At 41.3% G+C, this 14,137-nt stretch overlaps 2 gene segments (V, D, J or C); both read left to right on the plus strand.

Moving 5' to 3' along the window:
- The first annotated feature begins 476 nt into the window (after window positions 1-476).
- On the plus strand, window positions 477-1,154 carry LOC123386276. The segment is given in 4 exon segments: window positions 477-532; window positions 625-771; window positions 850-934; window positions 1,038-1,154. Coding segments are annotated over 4 exon segments (405 nt in total).
- Window positions 1,155-9,634: 8,480 nt separating this feature from the next.
- LOC101093530 overlaps window positions 9,635-14,137 on the plus strand; it is a 41,618-nt gene continuing 37,115 nt past the window's right edge. The window contains 1 exon segment of the V gene segment in view: window positions 9,635-9,741. Within this exon segment, the coding sequence occupies window positions 9,696-9,741 (46 nt within the window).

A 14,137-nucleotide genomic window follows, 5' to 3' on the forward strand; every position in this document is an offset into this window, starting at 1 on the left:
AAATGAACACCAACAACAAAAATCACCTGTGATTGTATGCACCCGCATGTAAATATATACAAAACAAACCACAAACTTATACAAGTGAAAATGATACAGAATAAGGTATTTTGGAATAAACTTCAAAAATATGTAAAAAACTTGTAGAGTGAAAATTACCTTTGTTGATGAAAGACCTGGAAAAATGCACACACGCTTGCAAATATAACTGTGCTCACCAATTAGAATTATTCATATTGTCACAGCACCATCCACACAAACTAATGTAGAAGTGAATCCCTAACCCTGTCGTTCACTTTTAAAGAATCAAATCTAAGTCTGGAGCTTGATATATATGTCAGAGGACATGCAAATAGGGCCCCCTCTGTGCTGATAAACCAGCCCATCCCAGACCCTGCAGCTGGGAGAGGAGCCCCAGCCCCGGAGGTAACTGGTGTTCCCATTCTGTCATCAGGACAGAACACAGAAACCTCACCATGGAGTTTGTGCTGGGCTGGGTGTTCCTGGTTGCTCTTTTAAAAGGTAATTCATGGTGAACAGGAGACACTGAGTATGTGAGTGGTTATGAGTGAGAACCAGTGGATGTGTGACAGTTTCCTGACCAAGATGTCTTGTGTCTGAAAGTGTCCACTGTGACGTGCTGGTGGTGGAGTCTGGGGGAGACCTGGTGAAACCTGGGGGGTCCCCCAGACTCACCTGTGTAGCCTCTGGATTCACCTTCAGTGGCTACGACATGAACTGGGTCCGCCAGGCTCCAGGAAAGGGGCTGCAGTGAGTCACATATATTAGTAATAGTGGAGGTAGCACAAGGTACGCAGACTCCGTGAAGGGCCTATTCACCATCTCCAGAGACAACGCCAAGAACATGCTGTATTTGCAGATGAACAATCTGAGGGCCGAGGACACAGCCACGTATTACTATGCAAGAGACATGGTGAGGGGACTTTACTGGGAGCCCAGACAAAACCCTCTCTGCAGGAGGGGATCAGTACCACCAGGGGGTGCACACTATACACAATTCTGGTTTGTGTTCCCAGGAGCAGGTGCACATGGAGGTTACAGGCAGGTTTTCTGTCAGGGTCTGGGGCTTCCTCTCCACACAGCAGTTCCCCAGGGAGCCTCCCTGGATATATGATTCTCTGTTTAACTATTAATTATCTGAATTAGCAACTGTGTTGTCACAGGGAAACTAGACTAACATCCACAAAGACACAGTTGTTTTTATTTGCTCTACTCCAGTCCCTCAATATGAGTGAATTACAGATTTCCAGAGGCACAACAGCTGAACCATTACAGGATTCCCAGATGCACTCCCTGTGCAGCCAGGACCACAGGATCCCATAGCTCCTCATTATCCTCACCCAGCCCTTGTCACAAACAATGTGACACATCTTTCATAGCACTTTGCTACTCAGGAGTTTAAATGAGCTACAGCCTTATTTAATTCCTCTAAATGAGAGACAAACCATCTCCATGTATTAGTCAAGATTCTCCTGAGGAACAGAACCCAAAGCACATTGGTTTCCATGACTAAATATGTTGAGAAGTCCCATGGTCTACTGTCACAAGCTGAAGACCCAGGAAAACCAGTGATGTAATTTTTGTCTGATTCTGAACTACTGTCTAGTCTCAGAACGTGGAGAGCTGATGATGTAACTCTCAGAAAAAGGGCCAGAGGAGACCAATGTTCCAGTTCAAGCAAGCACATGGGAGTAAAAATAAGGGAATTCCTCCTCCCTCTGCATCGGATTCTACTCAGAACTATAATGAAACGGGTGGTGCCCAGGCAGACAGAAACCATGGATGGAAATCCCAATCTCTTCTGGAACACATCACAGACATCCACAGAAACAGTTGTGAATCTGGGCACCCATGGCACAGTCAAGATAACCCATAAAGTTAATCATGACAAGCTAACCTCCTGTAAACATGGAGCTCAACGACTGAATATTTAAAAGTGGATGCCATCATTGGGCAGGAGCCTGTTGAGAATAACAGTGCTCCTGTGGAGAAGGAGCCCCTAGGCCCATAGGGAGTGCTGCAGCTTGAGGATCCCCTGGATCACACTGGGTGAGACAGTTACTTTCTTGGGGTGCATTTGGGAGACAGGTCATTGCCTCTCGTGGGGCAGGAGAGCTGACAGGCACCATTGCACTGCCCTGGTCATTAGCATAGGAGCCTCTGCTGAGAGCAGCTAACTGAACACTGCCTTCTTGTTCTTCCTCACCATGAACTCCAAGCCTCTAGTGTTCATGCAACTGCCCTTCTGGAATAACCAGCTCCAGGTACAGCACAGTGCGACCCTCTCCCAGAGGATCAGTGGTGTCCGTGTCACATTAAGTTCATACGATTTGTTGTATTAAAACCCAGCTGGAGGTCCTGAGATAAAACATAAAAGCCCTGAGTTGCCAGGTGGGCCAATGGCTTGGACACAGATAGGGTGAAGGCAGGGTTCTGAAGGAAGCCTGGGACCCATGAGTACAGATTGTCCTCTCTGTGTGAGGGCTTCTTGAACAGGGGAGGCAGGGAACTCCAATTCCAGGGACTAGAGGGGGAGCTGGTGCCAATATTTCCTCCCACCAATCGCATGGCCAGAATTTAGTGAGCAGCACAGCAAACCCCCCCCCCATAGAAACAGAGCCACTGACACCAAGGTATACTCCCCTTGCCTTCCTCAGGTGCTTCCTTACTAGGGAAAGAGTGCCTGGAACCCAGACCACATGCACCCCTCCCTCCAAAGACCACCATATACCCCTACAGGCACCAAGTCTACTGACCATATAGTGAGACATAGCTTCACCTATAGGGGAGATAGGAATTAGCCTCTTTTAATAAGGAGACCAAATTCACCTACTTAAAACTCACAACGCTATGGACAAAGTTGAAAAACTCTTCACTGGAGGCAAGGAAAACTCTGCAGAGTACTGACCTGAGGGACAGAGCATCCAATCCATGACAGCACAGTGCACACAGCACATGAAAGAAATGCTTCCATAATGTCACATCCTCAACAGTATGTAAACATTTCTCAATAAAGACACTGCTCTAGAAGCAGAAAACATGACAGGATTTTCCTAAAACACTTAAGAAAGCGGAGACATAGACATACACCATGATGGAGAAATTCATTCCATAAGAAAAACGATAAAAGGACATTGCCAGGGATATAATTAAAACACATATAAATAATATGCCTCAAACAGAATTTAAAACTGATCATAAGGAAACAGAACTTTTAAAAACTATCATAAGGATACTAGCTGTGCTTGAGGAAAGCCTAGAAGACATGAGGATACCCTGACTGCAGATGGAAAAGACCTAAAACACAGTCAGGCAGAAATTTTTTAAATGTTGTAATCGAGATGTGAAACTGATTGGATATAATGAATTCAAGACAGAAAGAAGCAAATGAATGAGTAAGTGACATGAAAGATAACATTATGTAAGAAATTAAGCAGGAAGAAGAGGAAAAATAAATATTGTATCACAATTGTATACTTAGGGAATTCAGAAACTCCATAAAGTGTAATAAAAATCTTTTCAAAGGAGTCCCAGAAGAAGAAGAGAGGGAGAAAAAGGGGGAGAAGTTTTATCTGAGTGCATAATTGTGGAAAATTTCCACTAAATGGTGAAGGAAACAGACGTCCATATCTATGAGTTACAGAAAACTCCCATTAAAATAAAAAAAAAAAAAGCAGGCCAACTCTGAGATATAACATAGTAAATTTTCCAAAATACACAGATTACAAAAAAAAAAAAAACTATAAGAATGAAGACCGAAGAGTTTGCTAACGAATATGGGAAGATAAAAAGATTATGGCAGAAGTGTCCACAGAAACCTGCAGACAAGAATGGAGTGGCATGATATCCTCAAATGCTCAATTGAAAATTAGGCAGTCAATGGGGGAGGAGACAAGATGGCGGAACAACATGGAAGATTTAGGTGTGTCTCGCGTCCATGAAATACAGCCAGACCAACACTAAACCATCCTACACACCTAGAAAACTGATTGAGGATTAACACAACAATCTGCACAACCGGAACCACAGAATTCAACAAGTACATGGTGCAGAGAGGTGACCTTGGGGAGCGAGAAGCTGCAGGAAGGGAGGTGCTTTTGAGCGTGGAGAGAGGACGGAGACTGGGGAGTGGGGGAGAATACAGGAAAAGCACCCCTCCCCAAAAGCAGCTGGAGAGAAAGTGGAAAATTGGAAACAGTGTCAGAACTAATCTAAAAAGGGAGAAAGGAGAAAGGAGAGTGTGTAAATTCCATTAAGACTATGAACAAGGGAGCACAAAGGCTGCAACTCTGTAGCTTGATACCTGGAGGTGCTCTGGTTGGAAGGCAGAATCCCAGGAACAGAGTAGGGTCCGAGATGTTCTCAGTCCACATGGGGAGAGGCGGTTACACTGCCAGAAGGACATTTGGTGGAGACTGTTGAAGCCACCTGGTCCCAGAAGACCCCAGAAAATGGCATTTGCGGGTGCTGGAACAAGGTCATTTAGGGTGAAGCCTGGTGTCAGATGTGTGTTGTGATTTTCTATAATACCCTGGAATGCTGCTGCTACACTCTCTCGTGGGTTTTTTCTGGGGTGGGCTGGCACCTGGGCACAGTCTCAGGGCAGCAGCAAAACAGGGTCCAGCAAGTGTTCCTGGGTGCAGCCGACATTTGGCTATTGCTCATTTGGCCATTGCTTGGTGAGACCCACCCACAGAGGGGCAGAACAGGTCAAAGCCGCAGTCCTTTGGACATAAGGGGCCAGGGAAAAAAGCCACATCTGAGACAAAACTTGGGAGAGAGGTGTGGCCTGGGGCCTGGTCACAGAGAGCGAAGGAGTGGGGAGTGGATGAGAGATGAAGACTGAGGACAGGTGCGTGATTGCTGATCTGGGAAAACAGACTGGGTAGCTGAGTGGCGCCATTTTCACCTCTCCCGTGCATGCACATATGCACCTATAAGCACCACAACAATCCACCCCAGGAGGCTAGAAGCCTCCTAGTGGTGAACAGAGCCATTACACTGAGCCCTGCCCAACTGGGCCAACTTGGGTCTTCAGGAACACAAGTCTCATTGCCAGCTTAGTTTATGGACTATAAAGAGCTACATAGACTGATGTCTAGCGGATAACAAAGTAATTTCAGTCCTACTTCAATATGTTAGCAGGTTCATCTACTCAATTTTCTTCCTCTTTTTCTTTTTCTCTTTTACACTTCTTTTCTTTTTCTTGAATGCAGAAAGAGAAAAAAATCATTTTTATTATCAATTTTTATTAAAAATATTTTTCTTTAATTTTTATTACTATATTTTTTGCATTTGTGTCATTTTTTTCAAATTCTATTTTACTTCCAGCATTTTATTTTAGTCTACTTCAGTGTATTCCCCTTTTCAAATTTCCAAACAGTTTCTTTTTTATTTTTTTCTTTTTTATCTTCTTCGTTTCTGTTGTTTTTCCTGAATGCAGAAAGAGAAAAACTTCATTTTACATTCAATTTATATTAAAAATATTTTTATTATTTTTTTTACTATATTGTTTGCTTTAACGTAAATTTCTTCAAATGCTATTTTACTTCCATCATTTTCTTTTAGTCTACTACAGTGTATTCACTATTTGAATTTTCAAACGATTTCCTTTTTTTTTCCTTTTATCTTTTTTCTGTTTTTCATTTCCTTTCTTTTTTCTTGAATACAGAAAAAGAAAAAAATCACATTTATTTTTAATTTTTATCAAAATATTTTTCTTTACTCTTTTATACTATATTATTTAATTTTGTGTTTATTTTTTCAAACTATTTTTACTATATTTACTTTAAATCATTTCAATTTAGTCTACTTCAGTGTATTCATTTTTTCAAATTATCAGATTATTTCCTTAATTTCTCCCCCCCTTTCTTTTCTCTAATCTGTCAAACCACTTTCAACACCCAGACCAAACACACCTAGGATCTAGCATCATCCATTTGATTTGTGTGTGTGTGTGTTTGTGTTTAAATTTTAATTTTTTTGTAATTTTATCTTTTTATTTCAATTTTGTGAACTCATTAATTCCTTTTCTCCCTTCAAAATGACAAAACGAAGGAATTCACCCCAAAAGAAAGAGCACGAAGAAACGACAGCCAGGGATTTAACCAACACAGGTACAAGTAAGATGTCTGAACCAGAATTTAGAATCACAATAAGAAGAATACTAGCTGCAGTCAAAAATAGATTAGAATCCCTTTCTGCATAGATACAAGAAGTAAAAAAATAGCCAGAATGAAATTAAAAATGCTACAACTGAGCTGCAATCATGGATGGAGGCAGCTGTGGCACGGATGGATGAGGCAGAACAGAGAATCATCGATACACAGCACAAACTTATGGAGAATAATGAAGCAGAAAAAAAGAGGGAGATTAAGCAAAAGAGCACGATTTAAGAATTCGAGAAATCAGTGACTCATTAAAAAGGAACAACATGAGAATCATAGGGGTCCCGGAAGTGTAAAAGAAAAATAGGGGTAGAAGGGTTATGTGAGCAAATCATAGCATAAAACTTTCCTAACCGGAGCAAAGACAAAGACATCTAAATCCAGGAAGCACAGGGGGCCCCCATTAGTTTGAACAAAAACCAACCATCAACAAGGCACATCACAGTCACAGTGACAAAGTACCCCGGAAAGGAGAGAATCATAAAACAAACAGGGAAACAAAGTCCCTAAATTACAAGGGAAGACTGATCAGGTTTGCAGCAGACCTATCCACAGAAATTTGGCAGGCCTGAAATGAGTGGCGGGATATATTCAGTGTGCTAAATCAGAAAAATATACAGCCAAGAATTCTGTATCCAGCAAGGCTGTCATTCAAAACAGAAGGAGAGATAAAAAGATTTCCATACAAACAAAAATTAAATGAGCTTGTGACCACTAAACCAGCCCTGAAAGAAATTTTAAGGATGACTCTCTGAGGGGAGAAAAGATGAAAATATATCTATATAAATAAATACATACCAAAAGCAACCAAGGTTAGAAAGATCAAAGAATACCACCAGAAACTCCAACTCTACAAGCATCATAATGACAATAAATTCATATCTTTCAGTACTCACTCTAATCATCAATGGACTCAATGCCCCAATCAAAATACACAGGGTAACAGAATGGAGAAGTAAACAAGATCCACCTATATGCTTTTCACAAGAAACTCACTTTAGACCTAAAGACACCTCCAGATTGAAAATAAGGGGATGGAGAACCATCTATCATGCTAATGGTCAAAAAATGAAAGCCGGAGTAGCCATACTTATATCAGACAATCTAGACTTTAAAATAAAGACTGTATCAAGAGATGCAGAAGGGCATTATATCATTCATAATCAAAGGGTCTATTCACCAAGAAGTCCTAACAATTGTAAATATTTATGTGCCAAATGTGAGAGCACCCAAATATATAAATCAATTAATCACAAATATAAAGAAACTCATCGCTAAGAATGCCATTACAGTAGGATACTTCAACACCCCTCTCAAGCAATGGACAGATCATCTAATGAAAAAATCAACAAGAAAACAATGGCTTTGAATGACACAGTGGACCAGATAGACTTAACAGATATATTCAGAACATTTCATCCTAAAGCAACAGAATATGCATTCTTCTCCAGTGCACATGGAACATTCTCCAGAGAAGACCATATAGTGGGGCACAAATCATCCCTAAGTAAGTCAAAAAGATCGACATCATACCATGTATATTTTTAGACCACAATGCTATGAAACTCAAAATTAACCACAAGAAAAAATTTGGAAAGGTAACAAATAATTAGAGACTGAAGAACATCCTACTAAAGAATGAATGGACTAACCAAGCAGTTAAAGAGGAAATTAAAAAGTATATGAACCTGGACCACTTTCTTACACCATTCACAAAAATAAACAAAATGGGTGAAAGACCTCAATGTAAGTCAGGAAGCCATCAAAATCCTCGAGGAGAAAGCAGGCAAAAACATCTTTGATCTTGGCCGCACCAGCTTCCTACTCAACACGTTCCCGAAGGCAAGGGAAACAAAAGCAAAAATGAACTACTGGGACCTCATCAAAATAAAAATCTTCTGCATAGTGAAGGCAATAATCAGCAAAACTAAAATTCAACTGACAGAATGTGAGAAGATATTTGCAAATGACATCTCAGATAAAGGGTTAGTAACCAAAATCTATGAATTTATCAAATTCAACACCCAAAATACAAATAATCCAGTGAAGAAACTGGTAAAAGACATGAATAGACACTTCTCCAAAAAAGACATCCAGATTGCCAACCGACACAGGAAAGAATGCTCTACATCACTCATCATCACAGAAATGCAAACAAAACCCTAATGAGATATCACCTGACACCTGTCAGAATGGCTAACATTAGCAAATCAGGCAACAACAGATGTTGGCAAGGATGCAGAGAAAGGATCTCTTTTGCATTCTTGGGGACAATACAAGCTGGTGCAGCCACTCTAAAAACTGTATGGAGATTCTTCAAAAAACTAAAAATAGAACTACCCTACGACGTAGAAATGGCACTACTAGGCATTTATCCATGGGACACATGTGTTCTGTTTCAAAGGGACACATGCACGCCCATGTTTATAGCATCACTATCAACCATAGTGAAAGTATGGAAAGAGCCAAATGTCCACCGATGGATGAATGGATAAAGAAGATGTGGTATATATACACAATGGCAATCAAAAAGAGTGAAATATTGTCATTTGCAACTACGAGGATGGAACTGGAGGGTATGATGCTAAGTGAAATTAGTCAGAGAAAGACAAACTCATATGACTTCACTCATATGAAGACTTTAAGAGACAAAACAGATAAACATAAGGGAAGGGAAACAAAAATAATATAAAAACATGGAGGGGACAGAGCATAAGAGACACATAAATATGGAGAACAAACAGAAGGTTACTGGAGGGGTTGTGGGAGGTGGAATGGGCTAAACTGATAAGCGGCACTAAGGAATCTACTCCTGAAATCATTGTTGCTCTATACACTAATTTGGATGTAAATTTTAAAAAATAAAAATAAATAAATAAAACAAACAAGCAAATAAATAAATGAAATATTTTTAAAAAGAAAATAATGGGTATCTTGATGTTGAGGTAAAAATTTCTTAAAGATTATGCCAAACGCCATTAATAAAGGTAAAACTCCATAAATGAAAAAAAAGACTTATTCATATTGTCACACCACCATCCACACAAACTAATGTAGAAGTGCGTCCCCAACCCTGTCGTTCACTTTTAAAGAATCAAATCTAGGGGCGCCTGGGTGGCTTAGTTGGTTAAACGTCCGACTTTGGCTCAGGTCATGATCTCGCAGACCGTGGGTTCGAGCCCCACGTCGGGCTCTGTGCTGACAGCTCAGAGTCTGGAGCCTGTTTCAGATTCTGTGTCTCCTTCTTTCTCTGACCCTCCCCTGTTTGTGCTCTCTCTCTCTCTCTCTGTCTCAAAAATAAATAAAATGTTTAAAGAAATAAAAAAATATAAAGAATCAAATCTAAGTCTGGAGTTTGATATATACGTCAGATCACATGCAAATGGGGCCCTCTCTGTGCTGATAAAACCAGCCCATCCTAGACCCTGCAGCTGGGAGAGGAGCCCCAGCCCCGGGAGTCCCAGGTGTTCCCATTCTGTGATCAGGACAGAACACAGAAACCTCACCATGGAGTTTGTGCTGGGCTGGGTTTTCCTGGTTGCTCTTTTAAAAGGTAATTCATGGTGAATGAGAGGCACTGAGTATGTGAGTGGATATGAGTGAGAACCAGTGGATGTGTGACAGTTTCCTGACCCAGATGTCTTGTATTTGCAGGTGTCCAGTGTGACGTGCAGCTGGTGGAGTCTGCGGGAGACCTGGTGAAGCCTGGAGGGTCCCTGAGACTCACCTGTGTAGCCTCTGGATTCACCTTCAGTAGCAACAGCATGAACTGGGTCCACCAGGCTCTAGGAAAGGGGCTACAGTGGGTCGCATATATCAGATATGATGGAAGTAGCACATACTACACAGACTCCGTGAAGGGTCGATTCACCATCTCCAGAGACAACGCCAAGAACACCCTCTATCTGCAGATGAACAATCTGAGAGCCGAAGACACGGCCACATATTACTGTGCAAGAGACACAGAGAGGGGACCCCACTGGGAGCCCAGACACAAACCTCCCTGCAGGAGGGGATCAGCACCACCAGGGGGCGCACACTATGCACAATTCTGCTTTGTGTTCCCAGGAGCAGGTGCACATGGAGGTTACAGGCAGGTTTCCTGTCAGGGTCTGGGACTTCCTCTCCACACAGCAGTTTCTCCAGGGAGCCTCTCTGGACACAGGATTCTGTACTTTCCTGTTCATTCCTTGACTTAGAAACTTTGCTGTAATAGGAAAACTACACTAGCATGCACAAAGACACAGTTGTTTGCACTTGCTTACTCGTCCCTCAATATGAATGAATTGCAGATTTCCTGAGGCACAACAGCTGAACCATTAGAAGAGTCTCAGATGCACTCCCTGTGCAGCCAGGACCACAGGATCCCACAGCTCCTCCTTATCCTCACCCAGCCCTTGTCCCAATCAAACAACATGACACTTCCCTCCTGGCTCTTGCTTCTCAGCACTTTAAATGAGCTACAGCTTTATTCAATTCCTCTAAAGAAGAGATAATTCATCTCCGTGTATTAGTCACAATTCTCCCGAGGCACAGAGCCCAAAGCACATTGGTTTACATGACTAAATACATTGATAAGCCCCACATTCCACTCTCACATGCTGGAGACCCAGGAAAACCAGCGGTGTAATTCCCGTCTAATTCTGAACTACTGTCTAGTCTCAGAACATGGAGAGTTGATGATGTAACTCTCAGAACAAGGGTCGGAGGAGACCACTGTTCCAGTTCAAACAAGCACATGGGAAGGACAAATGAGGGAATTCTTCCTCCCTCTGCATCAGATTCTATTCAGAACCTTAATGGAGTGGGTGATGCCCAGGCAGACAGAAGCCATGGATGGAAATGCCTATCTCTTCTGAAACACATCACAGACATCCACAGAAACAGTGGTGAATCTGGGCACCCATGATGCAGTCAAGATTACAAATAAGGTAATCATGACAAGTCAACCTCTGGTAAACGCGGAGCTCAAAGACTAAAGATTTAGAAGTCCATGCCATCACTAGGGTGGAGCCTGGTGGGGATAGCTGTGCTCCTGTGGAACAGGAGGTCAGAGGCCCATAGGTAGCACTGTGGTCTGAGGATCTCTTGGGTGACTTTGGAAGAGACAGTTCCCTTCTTGGGGTGCATTTGGTAAAGAGTGAATTGCCTTTTGTGGGACAGTAGAGCTGACAGGCACCATGGTCTCATGCAGTGTCATGGTCTCAGCCTCTGCTGAGAGCAGCTAACTGGACACTGGTTTCTTGTTGTTCTTCACCATGAACTCCAAGCCTCTACTGTTCATGCAACTACCCTTCTGGAATAAACAGCTACAGCCACAGCACAGCGAGACCCTCTCCCAGAGGCTCAGTTGGGTCCCTGTATTATTGAGTTCATACAATGTCAGTTTTCAAACCCAGCTACAGCTCCTGAGATAAAACATAAGAGCTCTGTGCCACAAGGTGGGGGGATGGATTGGACACAGGGTGAAAGCAGGGTTCTGATGGAAGCCTGGGACCCATGAGTGCAGATTGTTCTCTTTGTGAGGGCTTCCTGGATGGGGGGTTGGGAACTCCAACTTCAGGGACTAGAGAGAGAGCTGATGCCAATATTTCCTCCCACCAATCAGCATGGACAGAATTCACTCAGCAGCACAGCATTCCCAGTGGAAGCTGAGCCACTAACACCAAGCTCCACCTACCACTGCCCCCAGCAAGTGCTTGCTTACTAGGAAAGAGTGCCTGGAAACCAGACCACCACTGCTCCCCTCCCTCCAAAGGCCACCATATATGCCCACAGTCACCAAGTCAATTGAGCATATAGTGAGGCATATCCTCACCTCTAGCGGAGATAGGAATTAGCCTCTTTTAACAAGCTGACCAAACTATCCTATTTAAAACTCACAACACTGGGGACAAAGTCCAACCCTCCCCACTGGAGGCAAGAATAAACTCTGCAGAGGACTGTCCTGAGGGACAGAGCTGCCAAAACACGACAGCACAGTGCCATGGAACAAAAACAACTGCTTCCTAAAATGTCAAGCCCTCAACAGTAATTGAACACTTCTCAATAAAGACACCACGCTAGAAGCAGAAAAGATAACACGATTTTCTAAAACACTTAAGAAAGCAGAAACATAGATATACAAAGTGATGGAGGAATTCATCCCAAAAGAAAAAATGATAAAAGGTCATTGCCAGGGATATAATTAAAACACATATAATTAATATGCCCCAAACAGAATTTAAAAAAAAATATCATAAGAAAACAGAATTTTCAAAAACTATCATAAGGATACTAGCTGTGCTTGAGGAAAGCATACAATACATGAGGATACTCTTACTGCAAATAGAAAAGACCTAAAACCCAGTAAGGCTGAAAATTTTAAATGTTTTAACCAAGATGTGAAACTGATTGGATACAATGAACTCAAGGCAGAAAGAAGCAGATGAATGAAAAAGTGACATAGAAGATAAAATTATGGGGGATATGAAGCAGAAAAGAAGAGGAAAATTAAAATATTGCATCACAAACATATACTTAGGGAAGTCAGCAACTCTATAATGTGTAATAACATTCTTTTCAAAGGAGTCCCAGAAGAAGAGAGTCAGAAAAAAAGGGGAGAAATTTTACCTGAGTGCATTATAGTGAAAAATGTCCACAAACTGGGGAAGGAAACAGTCGTCCACATATTGGAGTCACAGATTACCCCCATTAAAATAAAAAAAAAAGGCAGGCCAACACGGAGACATAGCACAGTAAAATTAGCAATATATGCATACAAAGAAAATCACTAAAAGCATCAAGTCAAAAGAAGTCACTAACTAACAAGGGAAGACATTAAAGATTTTGGCATATGTGTCCACAGAAACCTGCAGGCAAGAAGGGAGTGGCATGATATCCTCAACATGCTCAATTCAAAAATATGCAGCCAAGAATACTTTACCCATCAAGGCTGTCATTCAGATACAACCCATCAAGGCTGTCATTCAGATACAAGGAGAGATAGGATTTCCCAAACAAAAACCAAAGGAGTCCGTGGCCCTAAACCAGCCCTGCGAGAAATATTAAAGGGGACTCTTTGAGTGGGAAGGAAGAGTAAAAGCAACCAAGACTATATATACACAGAGAAAATCTCCAGAAACAATGACTTTAGAGGTAACACAATGGCACTAAGTTTATATCTATCAATAATCACTGTGAATGTAAAGGGCAACATGCTCCAATCAAAAGACATAGGATATCAGAGTGGATAAAAAAAATACAAGACCTTCTATACACTACATACCATAGACTCATTTTCAAGCTCATACACCTGTAGATTCAAAGTGAGGGGAGGGAGAACAATTTATAATGTTAAAGGACATCAAAAGAAAGTTGTAGTACCATACTCATATGACACTAACTAGATTTTAACCAAATTCTGTTACAAGAGATGAGGAAGGCAGTATATCATCATAAACTGGTCTATCCAATGAGAAAATATAAAGCTTTAAATATTTCTATCCCAAAATTGTAACCACTGATATATATATATATATATATATATATATATATATATATATATATATATCAGTTAATATATATATATATATATATCAGTTAATGAGAAACATAAAGAAACTAATTGATAATAATACAATAATAATAATAATAGAGAACTTTAACCCCCCACTTACAACAATGGACACATCATCTAAGCTGAAAATCAATAAGGAAACAATGGTTAAGGAAGACACACTGGACCAAATGGACTTAACAGATATATTCAGAACATTCCATCCTAAACAGCAAAATACACATTCCTTTTGAGTGCACATAGAACATTACCCAGAATAGATCACATACTATGTCACAAATCAGCCCTCTAGAAGTACAAAAAGATTGACATAACACCAAGCATATTTTCATACCAGGACACTATGAAACTTGAAGTCAACCACAAGAAACCTTGGGCAACACCACTAATA

The sequence above is a fragment of the Felis catus genome, chromosome B3 (genome assembly GCF_018350175.1).
Source record: "Felis catus isolate Fca126 chromosome B3, F.catus_Fca126_mat1.0, whole genome shotgun sequence".
NCBI classification, from domain to species: Eukaryota; Metazoa; Chordata; class Mammalia; order Carnivora; family Felidae; genus Felis; species Felis catus.